Source organism: Callospermophilus lateralis, chromosome 7, assembly GCF_048772815.1.
Source record: "Callospermophilus lateralis isolate mCalLat2 chromosome 7, mCalLat2.hap1, whole genome shotgun sequence".
Taxonomy (NCBI): domain Eukaryota; kingdom Metazoa; phylum Chordata; class Mammalia; order Rodentia; family Sciuridae; genus Callospermophilus; species Callospermophilus lateralis.
Genome location: NC_135311.1, coordinates 90,110,457 through 90,125,129, shown reverse-complemented (window position 1 = coordinate 90,125,129; position 14,673 = coordinate 90,110,457). Strand labels below are relative to the sequence as shown.

The 14,673-nt window shown below is 38.5% G+C and overlaps 1 protein-coding gene across 4 annotated transcripts in view; it reads left to right on the top strand.

The window, feature by feature from the left end:
• The first annotated feature begins 360 nt into the window (after positions 1-360).
• Il12rb2 (interleukin 12 receptor subunit beta 2) overlaps positions 361-14,673 on the top strand; it is a 71,676-nt gene continuing 57,363 nt past the window's right edge. For 3 of the 4 annotated variants that reach the window (XM_076862315.2, XM_076862314.2, XM_076862312.2), the window contains exons 1-6: positions 361-436; positions 2,313-2,600; positions 9,289-9,403; positions 10,629-10,807; positions 12,029-12,171; positions 14,206-14,359. In XM_076862315.2, coding sequence (XP_076718430.2) covers positions 361-436; positions 2,313-2,600; positions 9,289-9,403; positions 10,629-10,807; positions 12,029-12,171; positions 14,206-14,359 — 955 coding nt within the window. The remainder of the gene's footprint in view (positions 437-2,312; positions 2,601-9,288; positions 9,404-10,628; positions 10,808-12,028; positions 12,172-14,205; positions 14,360-14,673) is intronic. The other variant, XM_076862313.2, reaches the window with a different exon arrangement.

Below are 14,673 nucleotides of genomic sequence, written 5' to 3'. Positions count from 1 at the left end.
GATTTTCAGTTTACTAATTTTGAAGGTAGACTTCATTTCTTAAAATAACACGCAAAATCCTTTTTAATTTATTTTTTTATAGTTGCAGATGGACAGCATGCCTTTATTTTATTTGTTTATTTTTCTGTGGTGCGAGGGATTGAACCCAGTGCCTCCCACATGCTAGGCCAGTGCTCTGTCACCAAGCTATAGTGTCAGCCCCGGCAAGCAAAATCTTAACAAAATGCTGAAAAATGAAGTGATGCTTTAAGTTATTCTGAATGATTTTGGTTCCGGTATTTTCTGAATGTGTTTGACATGAATGAATTTGTCTTCTTTTACAAGGAAAAGCACAGGATTGAATTGCAGAGTCGACTGTTGATGGCACATACGCTTAGAGGATGCTCTTTGGAACTTGTTTTTTTCACCATGTGGCTATTGATTAAAGCACACATTGGTAAGATATGTCTAGAAGTTTATATTCAGAAAGATTTGGGTTTTAAATTCTCAGTTACAGATGACCTGTGTGTTTATTGTAAATGTACTGGTAACGGTCTTTTATAGTCAATCCTTTTCTGTCATTTAAATGGATAAGTCTGATTCTGTATTATATATAAGCAGTATATATTTTTTTATTCGATTTATTCTTTTTTATTTTTTTCTTAAAGAGAGAGTGGGAGAGAGAGAGTGGGGGAGGGAGAAAGAGAGAGAGAGAATTTTTTAATATTTATTTTTTAGTTCTCGGCAGACACAACATCTTTGTACGTGGTGCTGAGGATCGAACCCAGGCAGCACGCATGCCAGGCGAGCCCGCTATCGCTTGAGCCACATCCCCAGCCCAATTCGATTTATTCTAATGATGAATGTAAGAGTCCCATCATATCCTTTTCTTTTTAAAAAGTAGTTAGGTAACCCGGCTAGAAAACCCAACTGGTCTTCGTAAATTTATGATTTACTTTACAGTATATTTTAACAGAGGGGATTTATGGATAGATTAGTTATGCTAAAAAAAATGGCTGGCATTTTCTCTGCTTTTTTAATAAGAGTTTATTTTCAGCTTTCTGGCATATTAGAATCAAAGAAGATCAAAGAAACCAAGACCAAACATACGAATAAGATTTAAGAAAAAGAGAGACTCCATTTTAGCTTTGCAAGTAAAAATAAAAAGAATTTTCAGTATTTTCTTTACTTGACTTAAATAAGTTCTTGCTGGGGTTGTTGCTCAGTGGTAGAGCACTTGCCTAGCATGCATGAGGCACTGAATTCTATTCCCAGCACCCCATAAAAAACTAAATAAACAAAATGAAGGTATTGTGTCCATCTACAATTAAAACTATTTAAAAAAAAAATTAAAAAAAAAAAAGTTCTTTACCAGTTCCTATTTATGGTAGTTGACCCAAGCATTCTTACAGTTACTTAAAAAAAAAAAAAAAAAAGACAATTTTCAATGGAGGCTTTATATCATCCCTGAAAATTCAGGGTGAATCTTTGTTTCTGAGGTTTTTAAATTGAACCTTGTCAATGATAAGCCTCTTGAGGAAAGCAAATGACCTCCATGTTTTAATAAGCATTTAATGTGGCATGTGGAATGTAGGAAACAGTATAGAGAACTCTGTTAAGAAGAGGAATACATTCATGAAGTTTATATTAGCTGTCTCAGGTAAAAGTTCATCCACTCCAGGGTCTTACATCTTGAAGAAATATCAAAATATGGCATGGTAACACTCACTTTCCATCTTTGATGCCAACTCCCAACACACCAGAGCCTTTGAATGTTTTCTCTTTGTTATAAAATAATGTTGCAGATTACACATTATTTTATACCACGAATATAGCAAGAGAAGAATTATTCCTAAATATGACCCTAAAGTTTGCAATAGTCTTTTAAACCTGTCTTTTTTCTCTCTCTCAGTATGAGTATTGAAGTAAGCATTATAAATCACAAATAGTGATGAAAACAAATGCAATTTATTCTGGGAAGCCTTCTTTAGTAGTCTGAAATTTTTACATACACGAGATGCTGGGTTTTCCTGGAACTGTGTTCCTGAATGTTCTTCCAATTCTACTTTCTCACTATCCTCCTATTTGTAGTTTTGATTATAGTATTACTGTTTTGAGAAGGATGAATGTTTTAATTTAAATACTGTTAGACTTTAATATGGTTGCTTCCTGCACTCTTGTGCATTACCAATACTGCTAGAGTGATATAGGTTATTTATATTCCTGTAATCTGTTAGGTTTAATTTTATCCTGCTTTTGGGATTGCAGCAACCGTCCATTTCGAAATGGGCCTGTTATTGTCAATCAAGTATTGCTTTTGTATCTTATTGCAGATGTGTGCACGAAAGGAGATGTTACTGTGAAGCCCTCCGATATAATTTCACATGGATCAACTGTCAATATTTCATGTTCCTTGAAACCCAAACAAGATTGTTTACCCTCTTCCAGATTGAACACATTGGTCCTCTACAAGATAGACAAAAAGATTGGTCACTACCCTGGTCGTTCCGTCAGTATTCAAGTCACAGATCTTTCCCTTGGTTCAACCTTGTTTCTCTGCAGACTTGCCTGTGGGAGAAGTTATGAGACTCCAGTATGTGGGGCAGAGATCCTTGTTGGTGGTGAGCATTCCTTTCTGAGTTCCTAAAAATAGGTGATCTTTTGGTGTTTGTCATGTGTTAAGCAGAATCCAAACACAAGACCGAATTCTTTCTTCTCCTATCACATGAAATATTTTATCTTGATGCCAATATAAACATCTTGATGTGAGAAGTCTAGAAATCAGTAGATTCGGGGGTCTTATTTGATAAGATTCTCCTTCTCTCTCTTTTCCCCCTCCTTCTTTCTTACTTTCCCTTCCTACCTACCTCTCTCTCTTTATCTCATCTGTGTCTGACCATTAAGACCATTTATTTACCTATTGTCCCTGGACTCTAATGGTAGGAAAATGGATTTCTGCAGTTGGGTCTTCGTGCCTTCTTATGAACATTTGCTCAAAGTTGCAACCTCCAAAATACAGGAGAGGTGTATCTGCTTCACCTTAGCAACTCAGGTGGATGACACATGGCATAGCACCTCTCCCCTCTTCATTTAGTACCTAAAACGTGGTCCTTCCATCCATGCTCACCCCTGACACTGGTCATTGTACTTATCAGAGGTTAAAAAAAAAAACATGATCATACTTACAACCTTTTACTGGGATCTCTAGAAAATTGCCTGAAGCAAATCTGACATGCTAACACTTCAAAGGGGAAGGGGAGTTGTACAGTCTCAGGTAGGCAAGAATGAGGAATTGAGCCAGAAAATGAGTAAAAGCAATACTATTTATGTGTCACTTAACAATGGGGATAATTCTGAGAAATCTGTCATTTGTTGATTTCATCATTAAGCCAACATATAGTCACATAGAGTAAGATGGGTACAAACAACATCATTAGGCAATGATGATGTTTTTTTCTTTTCCTTTCCCTAAGGAAATCATATATGTGGCCCATCATTAATCAAAATATCATTGTGCAGTGGTGCATAAGGGCACAAGGTAGTGATATTCCTGAGCTGGCCATGGCTTCAACAGAAAATACATCTGGTTGTGGTCACTTAGGGACATCACCAGAAAGTGTATAGGGAAATACAGTGACAAGGGAAAGAAAGAAGAAATTAACTGTCTCCAATTGATCTAAGTTTACCTCATAGGATATCAACTCCCCTGCACTTCTGGCTCTCATTGCTTTCCTCCAGGAAGCTGCTGAGAGGAAAGAACTGAGATGTGACAGTTGGCATCTGCTGCATGAGTTACAGGCACAAGGTGAGCCAGCAAACACTTAGCTGCAGTTTGCAGCTACTCAGGTCCAATGGGGAAAGCTAGTGAGTATGCATGGACTTTGAATGATTCCGTGGCACTTGTGCCTCAGGGATTTCAGGGAAGCTCTGGAGTGGCAGGTGAGAGGCATGAGACTAGGAATTGCTGTAGCAGGCTGGATGACCCAGCTTTAGGGACACAGCCCATGTCATAAAGGCAGTGATACAGAGCTCAGTGAGGTTTCCCGTAAAGGTGGAAACCTCTTCTCTGTGACCTATGAGGATATGATTGCTGCCAGGCAATTTCCTAGAGAGCCATCAGAAGCATTGAGCAGATGACCAAGCAAATGGCCAGGCAGATCACTGGAGGAGAGGAGGCATAAACTAAGTTCAATGCTTCTCTTCCAGTTCAGGACCACCTGTTCAAAACATGTATGTATTGACCATGTGTTCTCACCATTGACAGTCCTGCAGTAGAAGGTCCGTCTGTGGGGTTTGAATCCCAGCCCTACTATGAACCATGTACCCCTACACAACTTAAATTTCATGAGTCTCAGTTCCTCTATCTGTGCTATAAAGATAATAATGCCTACTTTGTAGGATGGTTGCAGTGATTGTATGACCCTTATATGCGAAGTGCTTACTCCAATGTCAGGCACATAATGGCACTTAAGTGACTTGCACTAGGATCACAGTTTCATCCAGTTGCACTCTTCTTCTTCATGCATGCATCATGCTGGGTAGCTGTGCATTGACCATAGACAAAATTATATTTTTTCTCAAAAAACACTCTTGGAACCAGGCGTGGTGGTGCACACCTGTAATCCCAACAACTTGGGAGGCTGAGGCAGGAGGATCGACAGTTCAAAGCCAGCCGCAGCAACTTAGCAAGGCCTTAAGCAACTCAATGAGACCTTGTCTCTAATAAAATATTAAAAAGGGCTGGGGATGTGGCCCAGTGGTTAAGCACCCTTGGGTTCAAACCTCTGTACCAACAACAAGAAAAAAAAAACAAAAACCACCATTGGAGGATTAAGGTGTCACTCAGTGATAGAGCCCTTCTGTAGCAGGCATAAGGCCCTGGGTTCAATCACCAACACTGGAGGGGGAAAAAAAAAAGGGAAAGGAAAAGAAAAAACCATTGTTTCTTACCTCCCTTCTCTCAGAGCATCTGTCACGCGAGTAACTCACCATCTTACCAGATAGTGTTGCATATTTGCATTAGACGTTCTCAGCCCTGCAATATCAATTCCAGGTGGCATTTTCTTCTTTTTTGTAGACCTACCGCAGCTTTGACAGTACCTTTCGGATGTACTTAGCACTTTCATTCCACTTCATAGCTGTGCTCTCATAGATTAGAGTGCTGCAAACCCTTTTCACGTTTTACTTTTCCAGCCAGTGTATGGGAACATATGTATGTGACAGTTTGCAGCATCAGAAGGTCTAGGAAGGTGGTAAAGAGTATCTCTCATGGTTCACTTAAGTTTGGTGGTGCTGCCGAATGTTGCATGTGCAATGCTCAAGTGTAAACCACACAATCAAATGGCTGCTCTTTGGGCAAGTTTAGCACTTTTGAGAAGAAGGATTGACTGGAAGTGACACCTTACTCTGGGTATGCAAGTCATCCCAAGAAAAGACACAATGAATTTTGGTTTCACTCAATATAGTCAGCTCAATGTTATCTGGTGAGGGAGTAAGCAGCCTATTTTCTTTTTGTGGTAAGGGGTAGTCCATTGTATGTTGCATATCCTCAGGGGTCTATCATCAGGTTTTTCAGAACTAGGAATAGGCAAACCATCTTTAAGCATTTTCTTCCCAGTTTTTTCTCATGCTTTGGTTTCTCTACTGCCCAGAATTCATTCAAATTGTGTAGAAACCGAGCAATCAGTGCACAAGCTTAACCTCAGAAGATTGAACTTAGAAAATGAAGATAATAAATAAAAGACCATGGGTTCTTGCTTTCTCTGTTGATATTTCTGAAAGTTGTTTTTCTAAAATTTTATTTCCCATATGAAGCAGGGTTTTAAAAAATAATAATTACCCTAATCTTCTGACAGCGTCTTCTATGGTGAGTTCTATTGTAAGTTCATAGGAGTTCAGAGACTTTGATAGCTGCTTTTTCCTTGGCATCAGTTATTATACATTTATATCAAGGAGAATTTTGTCCAGTTTCCCCTGGAAAGACAGTCCTGGGCTAAGGGACATTTTGATTTCCTGATCCACTGAACTCACATTGAAAATGTTGACTTACTCTATGGGTGAAAGCCATTGTCTTTAAGATGAGTTTCCTCTTTTATAGGAAGGGTAGGAGTTGATTATTTATTATGTAAAGTGCCACGTTCTTTATCTTACTGGCTCACCAAAAGACTCGGAGGTCTTTAAGGGCAAAAATGGCAACTGGGCACAAGTATTTGCTTTCTCTTCCCCTGAAATAAAGCCAAGATGCTATTAAGTTTTCCAATAGCACAACTCCTCAAGGTCAAAAAGGATGGGAGGGGAGACACACCAAAACTAAAATTTTGAAGTTGAAAACGAGATGGACCAATGATAACAGTTAGCCTACACAGGTAGCCAGCAGAAAAGTTGCAACCTAATATAAGGCAGACACCATTTTCGGGGAAAGACTCAGAAATTGACACCATGTACTTCTGGAAGGGAAAGTAAAAGTAGGGTTAAAAATAGAAGATTTGACTGTAAATCTATTTGAAAAGTGCTTTGGGTACCAGAGTCCTTCCCAGCTTCATGCAGCCAGACAGGTGCTGCTTGCAGCACTGGAGCCTGGAGGCTGGGGTTGGGGAGCTGCTGAATGAGAAGACTCAGCCTGGAAAGCCCAGCAATCAGAGGCATATTGGCATACAGCTTTCTTCAAGCCTGAACCCTCCTTCAGGCAGATTTAAAAATCTTTTTCCTAGGAAATCTGACCAGGCCACGAGAAAATGCCTGAAAACATTGACAACAAGGTTTCTTCCCCTAAATCCAGATGGAGTGAAACCCAGAGTCATCAAATGCCCCCACTGAACACAGAGCTGCAGTGTCCCACTCATATATATGGTCAAAAATACCAGGATCGGAGGAAGACATCTAACAAGAAGAGAAACCAAAACAAACTTATGGAACAAACCATAACAAAGAAGAAGAGATAACATGTAGTCAGAAGTGGTAAAAACTATTCTTAATACCCCTAGCAAATTAAGAGAAAATATTGTGAACAAAACAAAGGTATGATGTTATAAGAAGGAAATATACAGAAAACGCTCCCCTAAAATTAAAAAAAAAAAAAAGAAGATAAGCAGAAAGGAAACCCTTTGAGATTGTCTCTTCCTAGATAGTAGAACAAAAAGATCAAGAGATAAAATATAAAAATAAGAAAACGTAACTTATGAAAATTATAGACTTTACTTTCCAAAAGAGAAAGAGAGGAAGGAATCATCAGAAAAATAGTGTAGGAAAGTTTCCCAAACTGAAAGATAAGAGTTCCCAGAATGTATGAACCCTTTGAGAATCAATCAAGAAGGATGAATGAAAATAGATCCCCAGTAAGTGCATCCTTGTGAAAATCCAGCATAATAGAGCCAAAAAGAAGACTCTATACTTTCCAAAGAGGAAAAATAGACTCTATGCAATATCAGAAATGACTCAAGGCCACAGAGAACAGCAGCAAACTGGAACATAGAAGAAAATAAAGCCCTGCCATCAGAGTGCTGAGTGATAATTTCCTTTCAACTTAGAATCCTCCATCAGGCCAAGCAGCAGTCTACCTGAAGGCAGAATGAAGACATTTTAAACCATGCTCAAACTATTTCCTTCCACACACCCTTTTGCAGAAAACTGTCGGAGGATACACTCCACCAACACAAGTAATTAGGTCAAGAAAGAAGAAGGCATAGAAGTCCCAATGCATCTGAATATTTGAAGTGATTCAGATAACTGGCCCGAGAGTTGTATTAATAAGGAAACAAATAGAAAAACAAGATAATGAATTACTAATTCCAAGACAAAAAGTTAATAGTATTCCAAATGGCTCAGACATGAGTAATGTGTATAGATGTATGTGTACATTGTATATATAAACACATACTGTATATTCATGTATATTCATGAATATATATTTATGTAGTATATACACATATCTGTATACATAATATTTACATTTATGTGTCTAGGTATACACATAAGCATAAACATATATTTATATTTTATATACAAGCATAATTTTTATATACACTGAATGTGTCTGTATATATATATATATATATATATATATATATATATATATAAAATCCAAATGCATATATATAAGAAAAAGTCTGTTATTTTAGGAAAAGAGTTTTTTATTTTAGTAAATAAAGCTATATGCCCCTTTAAAACAAAACTGAAGCTCTGAGATGGTACCTTGTCCAAGGTCACACAATGGACATTACTGTGCCATGTCTTTGGGTGCTAGGGACAAAAATGATGTTTATTTCATCAATCACATCTTTTGGAGAGGCAGGCACTATCTAGGGCTTCCATAGTATGCTTCTTTTATCTCACCCAAAAAGAGCATCTATCTACGTGTGGGTCTCAGTAATTAAGGAAGAGTGGGATGATGGGCTAAAGTTTCTTCTCTTACCTCCATTGAGTCTGAGAAGCTCCAATTTTGAGTCCTATCTTTGATTAGAAAATGACTTCATTTAAAAATACCTTCTTTGCAGTAGAAGGAACCATGCTTGTCTTATACACCTTTGTATTTTCGAAGCTAACACTGTGCCTGGCCCGTGAAAGGTCCTCAGAGAGAACCTTTTATATACCTAAAAAATTAATTTGTAAATGTACATAAAGTGCTTCAAGCAATGTAGTGCAGAAATTAGATACAGGTAGCATAGCTCATGACTAGTGCAAGTGGGTAGAGGTCTTTGCAACCAGTTTCATGTTAGTGGAGAAAGATAGTCCTAATTTTCATAGGTTTCTAATATTGAATCGGCACCACTCTAGTAATGTTAGCTTATCATCACCAGGAGAAGTATAGCTGGAAGTGGATGTTTACCTGTTAAGCAAAATGGTGGAACCTGGGATAAAAGGCTTGGACATGTCCACCACCACTGGGCTGGAGCCCTGATCCTGCCATTTCATAATTCTTTTTTTAAGAGAGACAGAGAGAGAGAACACTTTTTAGTATTTATTTTTTAGTTTTCGGCAGACACAACATCTTTATGTGGTGCTGAGGATCGAATCCAGCACCCCACACTTGCCAGGCGAGCTCACTACCGCTTGAGCCATATCCCCAGTCCCCATTTCATAATTTTGCTGACTTGAGCCAGATAGTCCACCTAAGTCTTAGTTTCCTCTTTTATAAAATGAGGATGGTAATATTCAAATGGGATAGATTTGAACTTGACAGAAACTGGCTTTATCTGGATTTATGAGACTTGGGGGAGATATTATCATCTTGTTGGCAAATAATAGCAATGTGATTTATATTTCAAATATAATGTCTTAAACTCTTTCTTTTCTTTTTTTTTTTTTTTAAAGTTGCTCCAGAGCGGCCTCAAAACTTAACTTGTACACAGAAGGGAGAACATGGGACTGTGGCCTGTACCTGGGAGAAAGGACAAGAGACTTACATATATACTAAGTTCACTTTACAGTGAGTGAGATTGGGGTTTTTGTTGCTGTTTGTTTGTTTGTTTGTTTTTGCCACCTGCATGGGGGTAATGTTCTACCACTGAGCTACATCTCCAGCTCATGACTGCTCTTGCAGTGGTTTTGTAGGTCCTCTCTTAGATGACATTTAGCAACATCATCAGTTTTATGATATCGCCAGGAGAAGCAGCAACAGATACCTCAAGACAATTAAATGCTTAAGAATAAAATTCTATCATTCATCAATTAAAATTGTCGCAAACAGGGCTGGGGATGTGGCTCAAGCGGTATTGCGCTTGCCTGGCATGCGTGCGGCCCGGGTTCGATTCTCAGAACCACATACAAAGATGTTGTGTCCGCCGAAAACTAAAAAATAAATATTAAAAAATTCTCTCTCTCTCTCTCTCTCTCTCTCTCTCTCTCTCTCTCTCTCTCTCTCTCCATCTCTCACTCTCTCTTAAAAAAAAAAAAAAAAAAAAATTGTCGCAAACATCTGAACTGAGACCTAACATCTTGGGTCTGAATTCTAACTCAGAGGTTTTGTTAGGGAACCCGAGGCCAAGTTAGGGGTGTACTTCCTGCTCAAATATGGTTAGACTGACTATAAAATACCTTTCTTCTCCTTTGGAGTCACAGACTCTTGGGACCATGATGTATAAATAGACACTTCCTTATGGTCGCTTCTCATTATCTTAGAGGAATTTATTTCTTTTTAAAGCAGAATTGGCTGATGTGAGAGAGTCCACAAGAGAAGAGAGTCTGGGGAGATTCCATTTCTTGGAGTAGGTTCCATATTCCTTTCCAAGACCCATTTGTCTTGAATGAGTTGGAGATGGGGAAAGACAGTGGGGCCAGGACTCTGGTCTGTCCACTGCTGTGCTGGGAGCTGTCACTTTTGTGCAGTCGATGTTGAGGTGGCCACAGATCCTTTGGATGATGGTTGTAACTGCTTGGGGGGAGCCAAGATAATGGCTAGGGTTTGGGGAATTCTGGCAGTGTAGACACATACACTCATTTACATAAATATCCAGAAAAGAAAAAAAAAAGTTCTACCAATGAAGAGAGAAAACAGAAATATAGGAATAGAACATAAATATTCCTATAGTGTATACCCTAACAATAAGACTGACCTGAAAAGATTGTCTAAAATTTTGTATGTTTGAACCTTTTTATCTTTTGAACAGAACACATAAAGTATCTTGCTAACCACAATTTTATTCTGTTTATAGGTTAAATGGACCAAAAAATTTAACACGAAAGAAGCACTGCAGTAATTGTAATTGTTTGGACCTTGGAATCAGGCTATCCCCCGAGTTATCTGAATCCAGTTTCATGGCCACAGTTACTGCCACCAACAGTCTTGGAAGTTCTTCTTCATTTCCATCTACATTCACATTCCTGGACATAGGTACGTTTTATTTCACTTTTTATAAGTGTGAGGAACATGGAAATTATTATTTTTTTTAAATCACTCAAATCTTTTTCGGATAGCTTCTTTTGACAGAGGTCGATGGGAAATGGCCAGTAGTGCCTTTACCAAGCATAGGTAAAAGATAGAAATTACTTTTATTCAAGTGTAAGGGCCACATGGCTATGCCAAATGGGATCTTTTTATTGTCTTTACTAGAGAAATGAGTCCCTGACTTCAAACCCCATGAAAGTACCTATTGCCAGTAATCCCATCAACTGAAAAGAGGGTCCCAGGAGCTCATTCAGGAAACTCTGGGGAGGCCCTTCTAGGCAGAGGTTTCTTTTTATCTCTATGGCTAATCCCACTGTTCAGATTGGCTACAAGTAGACGGGCTGGACGAGAGCAAACTACAAATAAGATTTATCTAAATATAAACGCATCTTGCTCTGAGAATACTTAGCTTCTACTCCCCTCATCGGTGTGGTTACTGGCATAAGCCAGTCCCAGCATGTATCTGAGCAAATATCATTGGCCCAGTTCAATCAGAGGCAGTTCTCAGGCATCCCAAGTTCTAACCATCCCAGGTGGGACTGGGCTTCTGGCCTGTCTGAAGTCTCCACCTCACTCTTCTCTGTTCCCAAGGCACCTCTTTGCATAAATGCTGCTAACCATGAGACTGATCACAGACATTGACCATGAACTTTCCTCCATACTTCTCCCCATCCCACTTCCCATCACTTTACACAAATCATTCATCTCTTTTCTTTGTTTGTTTGTTTTAAGACAGAGCTTGACTAATTTGCCAAGACTGACCTTGAACTTGAGATTCTCCTGCTTCAGTCTTCCAAGTCACTGGGAGTACAGGCATGCACCACTGTACCGGGCTTCAAGACCATTCATCTCTAAGCTACCCTCTCTCTCCTTGTCCTTTCCTCTCTCCCTCCATCTCACTGCTATAAATTTTTCTACCAGCATTCTTCCTCCTTAAGCAACCACCACTAGCTACGTTGTTTTCTTAGTCACAGAATCTTTCAGGTTTGGAACATTGGTTTTCCTTTAATCATTGGATTAAGTGGAGTTGATACTTGCACTACTTGCCAAAAATGAAGTTTAAATTTGGAGAAACCAACTTTATTTTTTTATAGTTTGCGTCAGTATATGAGGCAATTTCTCATCATGGAGCCTGAATCACACTTTTTTGTTTGTTCTGGTTATTAGTGAGGCCTCTTCCTCCATGGGACATCAGAATCAAATGTTCAAATGCTTTGGGGAGCAGATGTACCCTTCGATGGAGAGATGAGGGGTGGGTGCTACTCAGTCGTCTCAGATACCGGCCCAGTAACAGCAAGTCCTGGAATATGGTAATGGTCTTCAAGGGGAAGGGAGAAAACATTACAATGTTCTTAGTATCCCTGCACAAACCTCTGTCTTATCATATCAGCAAAATATGGAGTTTAAGAATATTTAGGGGTGAGGTATGATTCAGTGGCAGAATACTTGCCAAGCATATGAGAGGCCCCGGATTCAATTCCCTAGTACCACAAAGGAAAAAAACAACAACAACAAAAATATTTAGCCTGAGAGTACACACCTGTGATCCATCAGAAAGTCATGTGCATCTCTATTAACAAACATTTGGGTCATAGTCATGAATTTTTTTTAAGCCACAGGAATTTATAAACCAATATTAAATTTCTACAATTTATAGTAAAGAATTTATTTCTCTTTGTTCTTTCATTCCCTAATCCATTATTACTTTTTAACATTTTTTAAAAACATATTGGAAAGAGGAATAACTAGGCAATGTCCACAGAGGCTTATGTGAAACCAACTATTATGAAGAAAAGGCCTACAATTTGATATAATATTAGGCATTACATTTTTTGCAATAAAAAGGATAGAATTATGGTTTCTTCCAGAATTTTTGCAAAAGATAATGATTTATAATACTAACAGTGGATCAGTTTCACATATAGCTGATACCCAAAAGATGTAAAATAATTAAAAATTTTTTTGAAGCCAGTTCTGTGTCTGTGTTAAAACATTTTATCACATACCAATTTTAACCCAATAAAAAATGATCTCTAGTGTAGAAACTTCTACAGGGCTTTTTGAAAATGAAAGTTTTGAATTGTTAGTCATTTTCTAGCTAACTTCAGGATCTTCCTGGGAATGTGAATAGATGAGTTCTTAGTTCCCGGAGATTTCATTTTTGTTTTTTAAGGGGGAAACTATTATTCAAGATTCAGGTCATGTATGTTCAGTAATGCAGTTATAAAAAGGGTCATTTGGCCTGGCTTCTTTTTTTTATGTTATAATTCTTTATGTAATTTAGTTTTAACCATCACTTTAAAAAATTTTTGCCAGGTACAGTGTCACACACCTGTAATCCCAGATACTCGGGGGACTGAGGCAGGAGGATTGTAAATTCAAAGCCAGACTCAGCAATTTAGTGAGGCCATAAGCCACTTAGCGAGACCCTGTCTCAAAATAAAACACAAAAAGGGCTGGGGATGTGGTTCAGAGGTTAAGCACCTTGGGCTCAATCCCTGTGTTGTAGCCAGCTTTTTCACCACTGCAAGTAAAAGACCTCATCAGCACATTTGTAGAGGAGGAAAAGCTTATTTGGGGGCTCACAGTTTCACAGGTCTCAAGCCACAGACAGCAGAATCCATTCCTCAGAGCTCCAGGTGAGGCAGAACAACAGGGCTGAAGAGTGTGGCAGAGAGAAGCAGCTCACATGATGATCAGAAAGCAAAGAGAGTGACTATTCTCCAGATAGAAAATTTATACCCCAAGGCCACACCCCCAGGGACCACCTCCAACCACACCTTACCTGCATTCAATTACCACTCAGTTAATTTGATTAAGGCTCTTATAATCATTTCTCCTCTAAACCTTCCTTCACTGTCTTACACATGCACTTTTGGGAGACACCTAATATCTAAACCATAACACCCTGGTACAAAAAAAAAAAAAACAAAAAAAAAAAACTTATTTGTTGTTTGTTCCACCATTGCAAAATTCTGTTCTTCAGCAAGATTAACTTACTAGTTTCCAAAAATGAGTAAGAATATGTGGTGTCTGTCACTAGACACTGGGGAGGGCCAAGGGCAAGGGGAGTTCAATAAGGGCACCAGAGCACAGCTAAGAGATTTCTTCTGATTCTTCTCTAACCCAGTAGGATGACTATTGCTTAAAAAAAAAAAAAAAATCTATGATACAGTTCACATGACTCAAAAAAAAATTGATGAATTCTCAACACCTAAAAATGATTAATGTTTGAAAGGATGTACATGCTTATTACCATGATTAGATTATTACACCTTGTAGACAAGTATTACCATAATATACAAATATTATTTCTCAATTTGCAAAATCTTGTCCAATTCAAGGTTAATGTCACAAATGCCAGAGGAAGACATGACTTGCTGGATCTGAAACCACTTACAGAATATGAATTTCAGATTTCCTCCAAGCTACATCTTTTTAAAGGAAGCTGGAGTGATTGGAGCCAATCACAGACAGCGCACACACCTGTGGGAGAAGGTATGTGTTCGAGGGAAAAGAAGGGAGAGGAGGAAAACATGGGAAGAGGAGGCGTGATGATTCCCTTGGAGTAGAATCTCTGAGGCACTTGTACTGAATCAGAAAGTATGATTGCATTAACTAACAAGTCAATTTTGGGGCTGTGCTGGGGCTCAGTGGTGCACACTTACCTGATATGTGTGAGGCAGTGGGTTCGATTCTCAGCACATATAAATAAATAAAAATAAAGATCTATCAACAACTAAAAAAATATTTTTTAAAAAGAAAATTTTGACATTAGCTTAAGTGTCCAGAGAGATCAATGTTTATATTGC